Here is a 15,695-nt window from a genome sequence, read left to right on the forward strand (position 1 = left end):
TCTGAGCAGACATCCATAGGAAGACCTGCTGTTCATGATGCTACCACACGGTGGCAGTGTCGAGAACCCTCCCACCTGCTGCATCTGGGCTGGCGCTCCCCCATCTTACAAGTGACTTTGAGAATAAGTCACAGTCCTAAATCCTGATTAGATGAAGGTTCACACCACATACCCCTTAAGGGGCATTACCCCAGTTCACCATAATAGCCATGCCACAGGGTTTTAAGCAAGCAACCTCCATCTCAAAGTCAGACAGCTTTACACTCTGTGGAAAACAAGCACCAATCTGTGAAGCCGTGCAGAGAAAGCTCTCTCTCCCTGCCAGCTTTGGTGGCCAGCTGTTTGCCAGGGAACGGGTGGAACTAGGTTCCCTTGGCCATTTTACCCAAAACCTTAAGTTATTTCTCTGAAGCCTGGCCAATGAGGAGCAACAGTAGCCAAACAAGAGGACAACACTCTTCCAAGAAACAGCTTAAAGCTCTCTGCATTAGCCGTCTTTTCTCCGTAAAAATCTCCCACTTCCATACATTATTGAAACGTCTCTTTGCTTATTCCTAATGTGGATGTTTTTTCACCTAATACCTGTTTAGGGAATAATGTCTATAGCCAACTGTGATTTCTAGAAAGTATCTCCAGGTGGCCCAGAGTATGTATAAACATAAGGGACAGGACTAACTCCTGGAAGCTCAGGGGGCAAGGCACACGGGGAGACTGCCAGGGCTCCATACCTTGGTTCTAGCGCTGTGGCACAGGTGGTTAGGTTTGGCTGTCTCTGGCTTTTCAGGACCTGGTGTTCTAAAGCCCTAGATTTTTTTTTTTTAAAACAGGAAGCAGCATTCCCTGGGAGGTGTGCCTGTGCCATGCAGGCCTGGTACAGCAACTCTGCAGACATCCAAAGGGCTTAGGACTACAGATCTGGAGGTACTAGTGGTCAGGGGCCTTCCTTGGTACTGTGGCTTAGATATGGTAGGTAGGATGTCAACATTGGGGAAATGCAATGGGAAGAGATGGTACCATGGTCATTCTCCAGCCATCTGGGGGGATATTTTCATCTCCATATGGTACAGAGGAGGAAAGAAGCTGAAGGGGTAGGCGATTTGCCAAGGGTCGAACATCAATGCACTGGGCCATTCCATCATCTGATCTCAGGATGTCACAAAAGAAACAAAACCTCATAAGGACTTGGATCCATTCCCGCCATCTCCCCTAGAACAGACAGAGCTAGCAGCAATGCTACCGACCTCCTCACTCTCCTGGGGTGAGAACATCCTCTTAGGTAACAAAAGGCCACTGCTACCTACTCTCTGGGAGTTCCTAGACTCTCATTCCTCTTCAAGAGGCTCACACCTCGCATCTGGTCAATGGCCTGAACACAGCATCTCGTTCACATAGTTGTTAGAATATGCTCTGTGAATTGGACTCTGTTCCGGAGGTGTTGTATGGTCTCAGCACAGGATACTGTCTCCATCAGCTGCGTGCCCGGAGGCTGACTTTGTCTCCCATTATCCCCCACATCTATGGCCAATACTTCTGCAAACCCTACAGCTAGCACCATGTTCCACATCACTCAGCCATCTGCCCTCACCTCACATTACACATCAGAAGCTACCTCATTCCAGCCAGGGAGCCCGAAGGGTCTCCAAGGCAGAGCCTTCAATGAGAGGCCCCAGCAGCAACACTCACAACAGCAGGCCTAGGCAAACACCACTGGAAACTAACTTTATGAGCTTATGGGATAAAAAGCGTAATGTGAAGTTTCATCGGTGTCTAAAGATGAGGATAGCCAACCATCTAACCATGCAGGGGTATCTATGGGTTATAAGCAGTAAGCTCTGCATAGAACGTATGGAAAGGAAGAGACGGAGACTCCTTTGGGCTCCTCACTCCGTTTGTATTTGGAAATACAAAGCCATGTAGATGGGAAGTGGGAATAGCAGCTGTTCCGTTCCTAGTGAAAGGAATCGCATCTCTGGAGCTGGCATGCTAGCAGATATTACATTCCCTGCATTTGGCATCAACAAGACTCAAGGAACAGTGAAGCCCCTGGGATGATCCCTGAAATGCAGCCAGCCTCATTCTCCAGGCCCAGCTCATCAGTCAACAGTGATAGCCCAGGCCAAGGTAAGGATTGTCTTTCCCTCCCTCCAGACCAGTTGCTCTCACGTCCCCAGTGGTCTGCACACGGGTGTGGAAAGCAGACCTTTCAAGTGTCTGCACCCCAGATTTTAGCAAACATGAAACAGCAGCCCTGTGAAGAGGAAGCACCCCATCCTTTGCCCTGATAAACAGATCACATCCTCGAGAGCATCCAGGATGCCAAAGAGGGGTAACAGAAGCAGAGAAGCCATGTTGGGGTTACACTCTCTTCCTTTATTTGACCTCATATTTATTCATGAGACTGGAGAAGAAAAACCAGAGTGTGAAGTGAAGCCACAGACACATATACAAAGGAGGTATTTGGCAGTGGTGTCTACTGGCCACAAGTCTGCCAGGAAGCCTCTCTAGAGGGCTCTGGACAGGCTCAGCAGGCGCCCTGGATTCTTTGTTTCAATCATAGAAACGTCATGACGGTTCCTTTCTTTCCAATCTGCCAGGCCTCCAAGGGGATGAAGCGGATACATATCCTTCAGGAAGCAGAAAAAAAAAAGTCAACTCCTTGGCAAACTCCTCATCTGCCAATGTCCCTGGCAGACATACCAAGGTAAGAGCTCAGGCCAGCCCACATCAGCCTATAGGGTATTTTACCAGTCTGCCCACCCCAGCTAATGACCCTTGCAACGAGACAGTCAGGTGCACGATGATGGCTGTACATAGGCCCAGGACAGACATAAATGTACTTTGGTAAGTTTATTCTGTACACAGTTGCATATGTCAGGCTGTATAAGGGCTGAGAGGGACAGTCCTCCTCCTAACTTCAGATTCCTCTGGGCATGCTCAGGGCACAGTTATTTTGTTTTTAACTAAAATCCAGCTCAAAGCCAGGCAAAGGTCAACCCTGAGTCAAATCTGCGGAATTTGATTCATCAGAGATTTTTTAAAAAGTGTCTAGTGATTGCCTGCCACCAGGGGGTGCTGTGCTCAGGGCTGACACTGTAAAGTTGGTCTAATGCAATTATCTACCTCATGAAGATACCAAATCTGCACAGAAGCACTTACGGGTCAAACGAGGTAATGGGTGTAGCAACCCTGTTACGTGCCGAGCTTGAGAGTGTTACAGTTAAACAGTTAAAAAAGCATTTAACTGTCTCTAGGACTGAAGGATGGAGTTTAAGCAGCCACCCCAAGCAGTCATTACCAACTTTCCTGAGCCAAAAAAGACTCCATTCTGGAAGGTTCTTTCAAAATTTTCCCCATAGTGCCTCACAGACATGGACTAGGCTCAGGAATATGAGACCCTAACCCTGCTTCAGAGTGTAAGGTGTTTTTGTTGTTGTTTGGGGTTTTTTGGTTGGTTGGTTTTGGATTTTGTTTTTGAGAGAAGGAAAGGGGACACCTTCTTGTCAGAGAGGGAAGTCACTCAGCCTGACCCACTGCTTTTATGGAAGAGAAGGCTACAAATTGGAGGTGGTTCAAGACCAGATTTATCTGGGATCTCTTAGCTGTGGTAGCCCTCAAATCAAGGTGTTTACAGCTACCTGGGCCAAGGGTCTTGTAGCTAGCTACCCGGTGACTCTCCTCGAACTTATCTTATCTAGTCCAAAGTTCTTTGCCCCAGGACATAACCAGATTCCCTCCGGAAGGGTTCTCCCTGAAGACCAGACACCCTGGTTCAGAGACAGGGCAGAGGCCACAGTGGTTCTCAGGGTACCTGACCACATTCTCAGTACACACACAGAAACACAGGGGTTTCCCATGCCATCCTTACTCGGGGCTAACAGGGATGGCTGCAGGTCTTCAAAGGAATCAAAATCTTACATTATTCTAAACACAGGCCCACCGTTCCAGGGCCTAAGGAGCAGATGCATCTCCTCACACTAGGTCCTGAAGTGCTTTCTGGAACCAGCAGATAATGTCCCCCACCCCAACCGCAATCAGCGGGGAGTCAGGACCACTGCTTTGGCGGCCCAGCAGTCCCAGCTAAATTCCCTCACTTGCCCTGCACATACCGGTCCTGGTCCAGGGCCAGCTCCTTGGTGAGGAACTCGAAGAAGCGGGAGCTGTGGCTGCGGTTCTGCTCTGCCGTGCCCACAACGCCGATGGAAGAGACCAGAAGCTGGACGCAGGGCTCTGTGGATCCGTTCATCAATAAGGTCATGCCGGGCCGTAACGTCACACTCACGCGCTGCAAGGAGCATAAAAGTTAAAGTCCTAAAGCTTAGGCAGGCTGGGCTGGCGTCCGGGAACCGGCAAGCCAAAGTCTTAAGGTGTGTGTGTGTGGGGGTGGGGGTGGTCTGAGGGATGAGGGTTTGGGGCACTGGTCTAGGAACCCTGGAAGTCAGAGACGTCAGGGTCACGCCTAGGAGGGGCAACCAGGAAGGGACCTGGGAAGGGAGGATGGGACACGCAAGGTCAGAGGTTAGCAGGCAGGTGGGGTCTCTGGTGATAAGAGTAAGGGTCATTGGGAGGTCTGACCCTTAGCCCACAACTTCCGCTCGCCCAGGGCTCCCCGACCCTAGCTCACGTCTTCGGGTTTGTCCAGAATGGCGGCGGTGGCCGAACACAGCCGCTTCTCTAGCCCTGTAGGTATGCGGCTAGCTGGCAAGTTCGTTTCCAACTCAATGAATGGCATGTTGGGGGGCGAGAGGGTTCGCAAAGCCGCAACTGCGCAGAGAGAGCCGCCGGAGCCAGCAGAGGTTCCAGAAAAGAGGAGCGGGGCGGAGCGTTGAGAGGGGGCGCAGCTAAGCTTCTCATTGGCCGAGCAGCATCGGCAGTTCTGGATTGGCTACCCGGACTACTCCTCTTCTGCAATCACGTGTGCTGGCTCCAATTTACCTAACTCCTAGCTTCAGAGCCTTTGGCCCTCCCAGTCAGCAGTGGGCTCTGTTTCCCTCTGAGTGTCCCAGCGAAACGCCCACAACCCATATATTTCTGTAGACTTAACAGCGCCAGGCTGGCTTAAAGTTTCTTGAATGATTATGATTATTTCAAATTCAATATAGGAATTACACTTCTTTTGAACAGTCTTGAGACCAGGTATCACCTATGAGTGAGATGCGCTTGGGCAAGACCCTAGGACAAGGGCATCTCCAGTTGGACCTTAAACTACCTGGGTTTGTAGCCTCTTCTGTGAGTGATGAGAGGGTAGCAGAACCATTTAAAACAAGGCAATCTGGCCGGGCAGTGGTGGTGCACACCTTTAATCCCAACATTCTCAGGAGGCAGAGGCAGGTGGCACTATGAGTTCAAGGTCAGTCTGGTCTGTGGACCAAGTTTCAGAGAAACCCTGTCTTGAACCCCAGCCCCCCCCCCAAAAAAAAACCCACATAAACACACACACACACACAAACACAACACAAAAGCAATCTAGGTGTACATACTAAAGGAAATGTAAGCAAATGAATTGAGAGACTCGACCATCACTCTTGTTATCCTATTAGCAATTTATTTATTAGGTAATGCACAGGCCAGAGGTCCTACAGCACAAGATTAAGTAGCCTGACAATTTGGAGTTAGAGACACTCAGAAGACAGCAGTCAGGGTAAGGAGACTTGGAACAAGCAGCACTGCTTGGCAGAATTTGGAAAGTCAGGACACTGTCAGAAACTTCCACCCTGCAAAGAACTTCATGAACCAACCCTATACCCTATTTATGGCAGGCAGCATCACCCCAGGGGGAGAAGGATCCAGAGGACAAAGGCCTTCTGATCTGTGACAAGTGCTCAAGCCAGGGGTCATAGATCCTGCCTGCCAAAACAGAGGAAGGGAAGCACTGGGAATGAGGAGCCCAAAGGGGACACAAGGTACCAAATGTCAAAAAATATGGGAAGGGCTTGGGGTGGGGAGCAACAGGAGAGCACAAGAGGGGCCTGAAGTGAATGCAGCCAGAAAGGTGTGACTTGGAGGGTGGGGCAAGCTTACAGTTCAATGGTTTGTAAAGTTTCAAAGCAGGGCTTTTCCTGCAGCTCTCTCCAGAGGTGAGGTAAAAGCTGGTGTCACAGCACAAGCAGGGTGGGGGGGATACAGAAGGAACGCTGATGATGCCTAAAGGAAATTATGGACCAGAGACTCCACGTCCTAGTGACAGCCACGGGGACAGTCTGCCACATCTCTTCATTTGCACAGCCCAGAGTTTCCCCTTGATGGCGCCACAGGTTTGGGCCACTCCCTCAATATAACAAACACTGCAATGAGAGCTTCAGTTTCTCCTTCAAGTCAGGGTCCATCAAAGGAGGCATGTCCTTGGCCTTCAGGACAACTGCGTGGGCCTCCTGGAAGAGGTTCTCCCCCACGGCGGCTTCCACACGCTGACGCCAGGCATCCAGTTTGGGTCTGCTCTCGAAGATTTTGCAGCCAGCACTGACAGGCTGTGGAGAGAAGTCAAGTAGACGAGGGGCTAAGTTCCACCATCTACAAAGGCAGCATGGCCTATTTCAGGATCCCCCTCCCGCCCGCCCCGACCCCCCCATCTTCCCTCCTCCACCATGTGTGATGCACCTCTCAATGCCCCCATCGGAAGAAGTTATAAGGATTTACTTGGTAATGCTAAGAAACATGATGGTCAAAAGCTCAATCATAAATCAGGCATTTTATGCCATCCCCTCCCAAGGCTTAGGAAGGAAATACTGGGGAAGAAGCGGAAAGAATAGAAGAGCCGGCAGAAAAGGAAGAGGAGTCCTGGGGAACACTGACTTCCGGGAATGGAATGGTATAGCATTTGCATATTATTGGACCCACTAGCATCCTGTCCGGGAGGGACAAAGGACACTTGGGGTCTCACCCCTCTCGGAGGATAATAGTTGTCGAGAGAGGACATTTTCTTCCGTGGCCACTGGCAAGGCGCCCACGCTTTTGTAAACAAATCCTCACCCAGCCTCCAGTAAACAGCCTTGATGAAACTCGCTGAAACAGACAGACAGACAGACAGACACACACACACACACACACACACACATACAACATGATAGTAAAATGGAAGCTAGTGAGAGACAAGGAGGGGACAAGAGACAGAAAAGGGTGAATCTGATCAAAATACATTATGTACATGTATGAAAGTCATAACGAAACCTATTATGTACAATTAATATATGCTAATAAAATATTTTAAAATTCACATTATAGATGAAGACTCAGGCTCAGAGGGAAAAGTGACTCATCCAGGGCCCCACAGCCAGAAGTCAGCATGAGCAAGGGCTCCCCCCCGCCCAGGCCTCTCCGTCATCCAGCAGATCGCCCCAGTCCACAGCACTCACGTGCATCAGCTCTGTGATGGCCATCAGGTCAGCCACGGAGATATGGGATCCCGTAAGGAAGGCCTGGTCCCGCAGGAACTTGTCCTCCAGCATCTGCAGGCACCTGTCCAGTTCAGCCAAAGTGGATGCCAACATCTCTGGGGGCACCGGCTGCCCCAGGAACTTAGGGAACATCATCTGGTGGACCAGCAAAAAGAAACATTTGGCTCTGCCCAACACTCATCTTTTGTGTCGCTCTTACCCTTTTCCTGCAGCAAGTCATTCCTCGCTCTCAGGACCAAGACCTCAACACAAAGCCCTCCACGGTGTAGCAGCTGCTGCCACCCTGTCCCTACACCAGATCCCCTTTTATTCAAGCGGGACTTCTCAAGAGAGACAAGGTAGTTGATACACTGTGGAGGGAGTTTACTGGGCTAACACCAGTACTCAGGAGTGCCTCTAGCATTAACCTATGACATTTCGTGATGGAATGCTACGATCCCTAAATTGAAAAGCTTAAACATAACATTTAATTGAAAGTGTATTTGTTTGGGGTCTGGAGAGATGGCTCAGCGGTTAAGAGCAGTGACTGCTCTTCCAGAGGTCCTGAGTTCAATTCCCAGCAACCGCATGGTGGCTCACAACCATCTGTAATGAGATCTGGTGCCCTCTTCTGGCCTGCATGCATATATGCAGACATAGCACTGTGTACATAATAAATAAATATTAGGAAAAATTGCTTTAAAAAAAAAAAGAAAATGTATTTGTTTTATCTATTTCTTTTGAGTGCATGCACACATGCTCTCACACACGCAAGTGCATGCCTCTCTCACCACACATGCTTGCGGGGGGTCAGAAGGCAACTTGCAGGAACCGGTTCTTTCCTTCTACCATGCGGGTCACAGGGATTGGACTCGGGTTGTCAGGCTTGCCTGATACCCACTGCCTTTACACCCACCGAGACATACCACTGGCCCAAGAACTTTCACTTCAACCGGGAACACCATCTATGATGCAGCCTGAGAGGGGACCCTGCCCTTTGTCCTGTGGCTCACCTTCTGCCACATGGCCCTGGTACAACAACTCCGGAGGGCTGTGTGCTGCCACGACAGGTACTCATCTACACGGGCTCGAGCCTGAAGGTCCTGAGGGTACCAGTGGTCAGGGGCCTTGTACTTCCTACTCAGATAGAGCAAGATGGCCACACTGGAGGAAAGCAGAGGGGAGGAGAACACGCCCTGGTCATTCTTAAGTCACCTTGGTCCATAGCCAGAGTGTCTTGTGCCTGAATTTCCAAGTGCCTTCTTAGCCAGCCTGGGAACCCTTTCAAACACAAGGGGGATGGGAATTCTCTGCTCAGGTTCTCCTGAGGCTCTTCCTGGCCACGGGAAAGGTCCAACCCTTTCCCTATCTCCCAATGCACCCCCCCAACTCCTTCACCCCAGCAATGCCGGCCTCAGCCCTTCAGCCTGTACTCCTGCATGGTCCTTCTGGCAAGAGCACACCTCCCACATACCCGCACACCCACACTGGAAGTTCCCACCTCTGCAGCAGGCTGCCCTCCAAACCCCTCACTTGCAATCACACCCCCGACCTGTGTCTCCTCCATCTGTTAAGTCATTGCCACGCCTCCCTCCAAAATAAGAGTTCCATGTGGGCCCAGATTATGTTCTGCTCAAGCTCCAGGGACAGACAGTGACCTGGTGCTGCTGGGTGCTTGGCAGAAGGTGACTAAATTCAACGGGTGAGCCTTTAGCTTCAAGGGAAGCAGCTCCCACTCCCCTGCCTACCCCAGGATATGTGGTAGATGTGGTATTTGCAGAGCCTGGTATAGCTGCTCTTTGGCACGGTCCATCCTTGGCACAGCCATATCTGATATGAATGGCAAAGGTGATAATGCCAGCCTAGCTGCTTGACAAGCTGAGCCGCATGATGGTCCCTGTGCCACCTTTGCTTTTCATCTCCACCTGTTGCATACTTGGGGGACTTTTAATATTTGTACAATTTGGAAATATTCGATTGATGGAAAATTTCTTATGAACCATTTACATCTCCCATGAATGCTGCTTCTAAGCTTCCCCCAAGACAGTCCTGAACACACTTTGAGGGAGATATCCTTATCTAATTGAAAGTCTTCCTTATGCCTTGAAAGTTGTGACACACATAAAGAAGCCAGAGGTCTCTTTATGAGGCTACGAGACGTTCTTGAAACATCTGTTCCTATACCTATGCAGGAACAAGATATTCAACAAAGTAAACTCAAAAAGGTCAACAAGATGCGGTGGGCTGGAGGAGTTGGCCACAGATCAGATCGTATATATATGGTGTGAAGAGGTTTATATATATTATATAGCCAAGGTTACCTCTGCCCTATAGAGAGACTTATATTGATGGGCAAAGGATGAAGCAGAAAGACGATAGAAGAATGAGATGTCAGGACCTCCCTTTCTTAGAAAAGTTAGCACATGCAGAGTCACTGTGGTGTCACATGGCCAAGGAACAACGGAATGCCAGGACTAATCCTGGCATTTGACATGCAGACAAATTCTATAAAGATATAAAATATAAACATTGTATTGTTCTAGAATTTGAATAATAACTCTAGCAGCTTTGGTCTGAGAACTTTTGTTGGGCCCTCTGACCATTACGAGTTGCTAATACACTGCTTGGGACATGGCAGTATGCTCAGGCTGACTTGGAGATTTTGTTTTGGTCTAGTGTCCACAAAAGCTACCGGCCTGAGAACAGGCTGTCATATGTCTCTAGAGTCTTAAAAATTGGGTTATGGGGTTAATAAGTGTGATTTAAAATGATAACTGTTTATCAATGATGTCAAAACGAGGGAAAGCTGGGCGGTGGTGGCTCACGCCTTTAATCCCAGCACTTGGGAGGCAGAGGCAGGCAGATCTCTGTGAGTTCGAGGCCAGCCAGGTCTACAGAGCTAGTTCCAGGACAGGAACCAAAAGCTATGGAGAAACCCTGTCTCGAAAATCCAAAAAAAAAAAAAAAAAACGAGGGAAAATGATTGGCAATGATAACTGTTCTGCCACTGCTTATTAATGATGATTAAAAGATGAGCAAAAGGAAGTGAGACAATGTGCAAAAACAGAAAGGACACGATCTATGTTTTGGAACAACATGAATGTATCCCTGCCTACTAAAGTCTGTATAAATAAAGAAGCCCTCTGGCTGCCAGTCAGGCAGGCTGCAGGATTCTCCTGACCATCATGGCCTGGCTCACTTCCTTCCCTCAGCAACTCCTTACCTCCCCTGCTGGGACCTGTGTCTCTGCCAGGGATGCCCTTCTTCTCTGTCCGTCTCTCCCGCTGCTGCTCCGGCATCCGTCCATCAAGGAGCTGGGAAGCAGCCTGTCCCCCTGCCCCCATACCCCTGGCTTAGTTTCCTCATCCAAAAATGCAGAGGGTGGTAGGCATACCATGTCTTCAAAAGCCCTGCCTCAGCCCTGGGTACCTATCTGAGTTTCATCCAATCCTACCCCTGGGGCTGACCCAGAACCCACAGTCCAAGTTGTTGGCAATGGGCTCAGACAAGTGGCCTGCCTCACACAGCTTGGCTGCAAGCCAGAAACACATTACCTCTCTGCCAAGACGAAGTCCCCATCCTTCAAAGCGGGCACCTTCCGCAAGGGATTCACCTGGGCAAAGTCATCGGTGTAGTGCTGGCCTGCAGAGAGACCAGAACGGTCAGGAAGAGGACTCTGGGGCTGTCGGTAGCCTTCCCTCCACTCAGGCACCAGTTTTCCACACAAAGTCTCAGCGAAGAGGAAGCCACCGTGCTGGCCAGTGGATCACAGATATCGATCCTATCACAAATCCACTTGGGTATGGGAACGAGGTGGTTCTGTGCAATTATGGCCTACAGTCACTCTAGGCAGACACCCAGTTTCATTCCCTGGGCTCTGAACCATCTTCCTATCCCAGGCAAGAACTCGGTGGGTTCTTCTGACCAGACGAGGTGACCTATGTCCACCCCAGAGCTCCAGCTCTCCCTCTTCTCAGTTCTCAGCTCAGCATGGCTCTTGCCAGGGACAAGTGCCCTCCCCCCATTCAGCCACCTGGCCCCTAGCAGCTCAATTCTTCCTTTTCTGTGCCAAGCCTTCAAAGCTCCTCCCCACTTGGGGTTCCCAGACCAAACTCATTGCCTCTCTTCTGATCACCGTGCCTAAGCCAGATCTGATTATACAAGGGGGGGTTGCCCAGTCAATGAGTTGTGTATGCAGGCATTGGTGAAGCCCAGGAGTCTAGATTCATCTGTGGGCCTCTCTCTCTTACCACTGAATGGATGCTATCACCTTGGTCCATCCTCCTTCTCCAAACTGCCTATGTGCAGCCCCTGTCCTGCAGCCCAAGTTGAAAGTCCCAAAGACAGCTGGTGGGAGGACTCAGCAGAACAATTAAGTTCTAAATTCTCTGCCTGTCATTCCCCCACCCCACCCCACCCCACATGACCACGTGACCATGTCCACCAGTTGTGGCCCTGCCTCCACTGAGTTCTGGAGCAGGGGCTGTGTTTTGTTTTGTTTCTCAGACTAACCAGAGCAACATTCCAGCTCCAGTCAGAGTGCTGGCCTCTCTCCCACTGTCCTTTCACAGAACCCTCTAGCTGACAGGAAACACCCAGAAAGCAAACTTCTAGAAGGGGAGGTGGCATGCCCAGGCAAGCCTGTGATTCCAGCTACGTGGGAAACTGAAGGATTCCGGGCTCAGGGCTTGAAAGGGCTAAGAGTAAGTGCAACGCCTGGACAACTCAGCAACTCAGTCTCAAAATGACAAGCACAGAGAGGGCTGGGAGTGTTGCTCAGTGGTGGCTACTGGTTTGGTCCCAGTAGCACCAGGCGAGTGCGCGCGCGCGCGCACACACACACACACGCGCGCGCGCGCGCGATGGCAAGCAAGCCTGGGACTTGACCTGGTGGGTAGGTGACGTGCAAGAGTCCTCAGTGGAAGATCACACACCCAAGTAAACCAATTCTTTTCGGCCCCAGAATGCAGACACGTGAGATGGGGATCCTCCACAAAGAAAATGAGTTAGTTCAGCCTATTTTCTCCCGTGAAAGGAAGTGGGATTTTCATACCCCGCCTCTGCCCCACCACCAGAGCTTCCACGGAGGCGCCTTAGTATAGGGTATTTGGAAGGATGTTATTCACCAGGCAAAGGTTCTCTAAAAATTCACAGCTGAGGTGGCTAGAGAGGTAGGCTACTCTTTCAGAGGACCGACGTTCAGATCCCAGCACCCACGTCAGGTGGCTGACAATCATCTGTAACTCCAGGTCCGAAGGATTTAAAAAGCCCTCTTCTGGCCTTCCGGGGTACCCGTACACACACTGTATACATACATAAAACAAACAAATAACTCTAAAAGAATCACAGCTCCTAACCGATACAACCGCTTCCTCACGGGAGCAGCATGCGATTCCTCTTCTGTTTGCACTCCTGGCCTGAGTTCAAGGACTACTCAGAACGCTGCACAGGTGCAGCGTACACAAGGCTGCAGACTACCCTGCCAGCCAACTCGGCTCACCTTTGAGCAACTCTATGGTACGCAGCTGGAAGGGGATGTTGTTCTTCTTGGCGAAGATGTAGACAGCACGGCAGGGCTGGGACATCAGGTCCAGGTAGAGCTCCAGGCCCATGGTGGAGGTTGTAGGAGCGGCCGAGGACAAACCCCGTAGACTGACTTTGGGGAACTGTCCCCCCTGGAGACCGAGCTGGAAGCAGCTACAACGGCAAACAAGAGCCGCTGCGTCCAGGCCCTCTGGTCGTCTAATCCTATACCCGAGCCAGATCGCAGTCTTTCCTCCCATTGGATGCTCATGAGAACTTTGGGCCAATCAGAGGCGGGCTGCGGGTTAGTTCTGCTTCGATCAACCCAACTGTGTACCTGGGTGCTTCTCCTCGTACCTCCGTGCTTAGGTAGAATGAGGAGCAGAGCGTACTAATGTGGAAAGGGACGCAAAGGGCATTTCCATCGCTGAATTTAGGGGCAAAAGTGTTGCTGCCCACAGTTCACTTTCTCTCCGTCCACTCAGGGAGAGGGCTGAGAGAGGAGTAGCTTCAGAGATCCTTGATGCGGAAAAGGAGAAAGTTCAACTGCCTTCCCACCCCGTTCCCCGGGCCCAGGAATCAGGATGGGGGTGATGTTTGGCCAAGTGTGCAAAGCCTGTGAGGAAACGACCTGGCCCTTCCCATTATTATATTCCAGCTAATCCTCTTCTAGAGGCTAAGGGGAGGGAGGATTGCAGGTGTGCCTGGGATTGGATAAAACGTCTCCACCCAGTGCAAAAAGTGTTCAATAGCACTCACGGGCACGGATGACTACATGGTTTTGCCAGGGAAACTCACCAGTATCTCAAATGACAATTTCAGAAAGCGTGTCCTGGTCACTGGGAAAGCTGAGAACAGCTTTATCTTCCTAGTCCTAAATGTTTCCTGTTAAGGAGAGACTTATCTCCCCACCCACCCCCAGCAAAGTGTCTTCTTGTCACAGTGGAAGCTAGACTGGGGGGAGGGGCCCCTTCTCCATTTTCCCGTAGCTTTCCTTTGGAGCTTACTAGCTCTCCACAAGTTGCCTTTGTCTACCCACCCACCCCCACCCCCACTATCCAGCCTCTCACAGCTCCTTCCGGGCTGCCTTCTAATCCACTCCCCCACCCCCAACAGCTAGACTGTGATCCCAGGATGCAATCTGAGCCCCACATTCCTGCTTCCCGTTTGAGCATGACCTTTGACCAGGAAAGCTGATGTGGGGCTTTTTCTCCTCTTGATCAATTCTGTAGGTCAGGAAAGGCTGATGATCTATGAAGGGGCATGTCCAAGAGCTGGCCTGGCCAAGTGATGGATTTGCATGCCTGCAGCTAAGGCACCTGCTGATGGGATTCTCCAAGAGCCAGAAGTCTGAAGGGCATTTGTGATTTAGCGTGCTCTGTCTGTTGTTGTCTTGTTTTGTTGTTGAGATACAGTCTCACACTGTATCCCAGGCTGGACTGGATCCTCCATGTGTAGCCCAGGCTGACCTTGAACTCTCAGTGATTCCCTCGCTTCAGCCTGCTGAGTGCTGGATTACACGCAGGAGTTACCAGGCCTAGCGGTGATTTCATTCTCGGCAGCCACGGGGTGGGGGTGGGGGAGGATCTCAAAGCCTGGGAAACAGAGTTGTCTTTGGGAAAGATAACTGGACCCAAATAGAGGAGGGTCAAATAAACAACACAGAGAAGCTAAGGCTCAACTCGAGGCTAGGTTTATTATCCGAACTCAAAAAGTTAAAGCTAGCGATTTAGTCGTGGTCGTGTGTGGCTATCGTGGAAAGAGGGTGAAGATGGAGCCTGGCCTAAGAACGGCTGTGCTGTGAGGCTTTGTGAACACCCATGGGCGGTGCAGGGAGGAGGGTCTGCCCTCACTGGATCATGGTCAGCACTCTAGACATCAGCTTCTGCTTTATGATGGGGTTGGCAGGAGGAGAGTCCTTAGCCTTGAGGATGACCTCATTGGCCTCACGGAAGAGCTCCTTTCCCACCGCTGCCTCAACTCGATGGTACCACGCAGCCAGCTTGGGATGCCCTTCAAAGACAGGGCAGCCACCACCTATAGGCTTTAACAGGAAGAGAACAGAACGGGGGTGTGGGGGTGAGCTTGTGGCTAAGTTTGGGTTGTTCACTTGACATAGGTGGAAGAGAGAGCACTCAACCGAGGGACAGTCTCCATCAGATTGGCTTCTAGGAATGCCCGCGTGGCATCTTCTTGATTGTTGACTGGTGTGAGAGAGCCTAGCCCACCGCGGATGGTGTCGCCCCTGGGAAGATGGGCTTGGGCCATATAAGAAAGTGAGCGGAGTGTGAGCCTGGGAGCAAGCCAGGTTGCTTCTGTGGTCTCTCTGTCTCAGTTCCTGACTTCAGGCTCCTTCCTTCCTCCTACCCCGGTTTCCCTTGATGATGGACTATAACCTATAAACTGAAATAAACGTTTTTTTCTTTCTCAAGTAGTTTTGTTTGGGGGTGGGGAGCATATTATTTCTCACAGGAACAGAAAAGCAAACCAGAATGAAAACTGGTGACAGAATGGGGGTGTTGCTGTGATGGTCCTGACCACGTTGTTTTTAGCGGGAGGGTTGTGGAAGCATTTGGAACTTTGGGCCAGAAAAGTCATCAAGTAGTTAAGGTGAATGGGCTCTTCTATGGTAGTTTGGAAGAAACAAATGTTGAAAGAAATGCAGATGATGGAGACCGGGTTTGTAGGGTTTCAAAGAGAAGGTTGAGAATCCCTCAAAGACTTTATCAGGGCCACTAGGATGAGCTATTAAAAATCTTTGGCAGTGAAACGTTGGGACAATGGATGCTGGCTAGCTGGTTA

At 50.6% G+C, this 15,695-nt stretch overlaps 3 protein-coding genes across 5 annotated transcripts in view; all 3 read right to left on the reverse strand.

Moving 5' to 3' along the window:
* Window positions 1-2,349: 2,349 nt before the first annotated feature.
* LOC101983455 (D-dopachrome decarboxylase) lies at window positions 2,350-4,812 on the reverse strand. The gene is made up of 3 exons (XM_005360199.1): window positions 4,622-4,812; window positions 4,107-4,282; window positions 2,350-2,624 (listed from the first exon to the last, which is right to left on the reverse strand). Exons 1-3 carry the CDS (start codon window positions 4,727-4,729, stop codon window positions 2,552-2,554), a joined length of 357 nt encoding a protein of 118 aa, XP_005360256.1. The 5' UTR covers window positions 4,730-4,812; the 3' UTR covers window positions 2,350-2,551.
* Window positions 4,813-5,520: 708 nt separating this feature from the next.
* Window positions 5,521-13,281, reverse strand: LOC101983725 (glutathione S-transferase theta-3). Its single transcript, XM_005360200.3, has 5 exons — window positions 12,871-13,281; window positions 10,925-11,012; window positions 8,384-8,534; window positions 7,350-7,526; window positions 5,521-6,464 (listed from the first exon to the last, which is right to left on the reverse strand). Exons 1-5 carry the CDS (start codon window positions 13,151-13,153, stop codon window positions 6,267-6,269), a joined length of 897 nt encoding a protein of 298 aa, XP_005360257.1. The 5' UTR covers window positions 13,154-13,281; the 3' UTR covers window positions 5,521-6,266.
* A 1,289-nt stretch (window positions 13,282-14,570) lies between these two features.
* Window positions 14,571-15,695, reverse strand: part of LOC101984021 (glutathione S-transferase theta-1) — a 15,776-nt gene continuing 14,651 nt past the window's right edge. The window contains exon 5 of one of the 3 annotated variants that reach the window (XM_013351133.1): window positions 14,571-14,930. In XM_013351133.1, the coding sequence (XP_013206587.1) occupies window positions 14,784-14,930 (147 nt within the window). In that variant the 3' untranslated portion in view covers window positions 14,571-14,783. The other 2 variants (XM_005360201.1, XM_013351134.2) reach the window with 2 other exon arrangements.

This window comes from Microtus ochrogaster, linkage group LG2 (genome assembly GCF_000317375.1).
Source record: "Microtus ochrogaster isolate Prairie Vole_2 linkage group LG2, MicOch1.0, whole genome shotgun sequence".
Lineage (NCBI taxonomy): Eukaryota > Metazoa > Chordata > Mammalia > Rodentia > Cricetidae > Microtus > Microtus ochrogaster.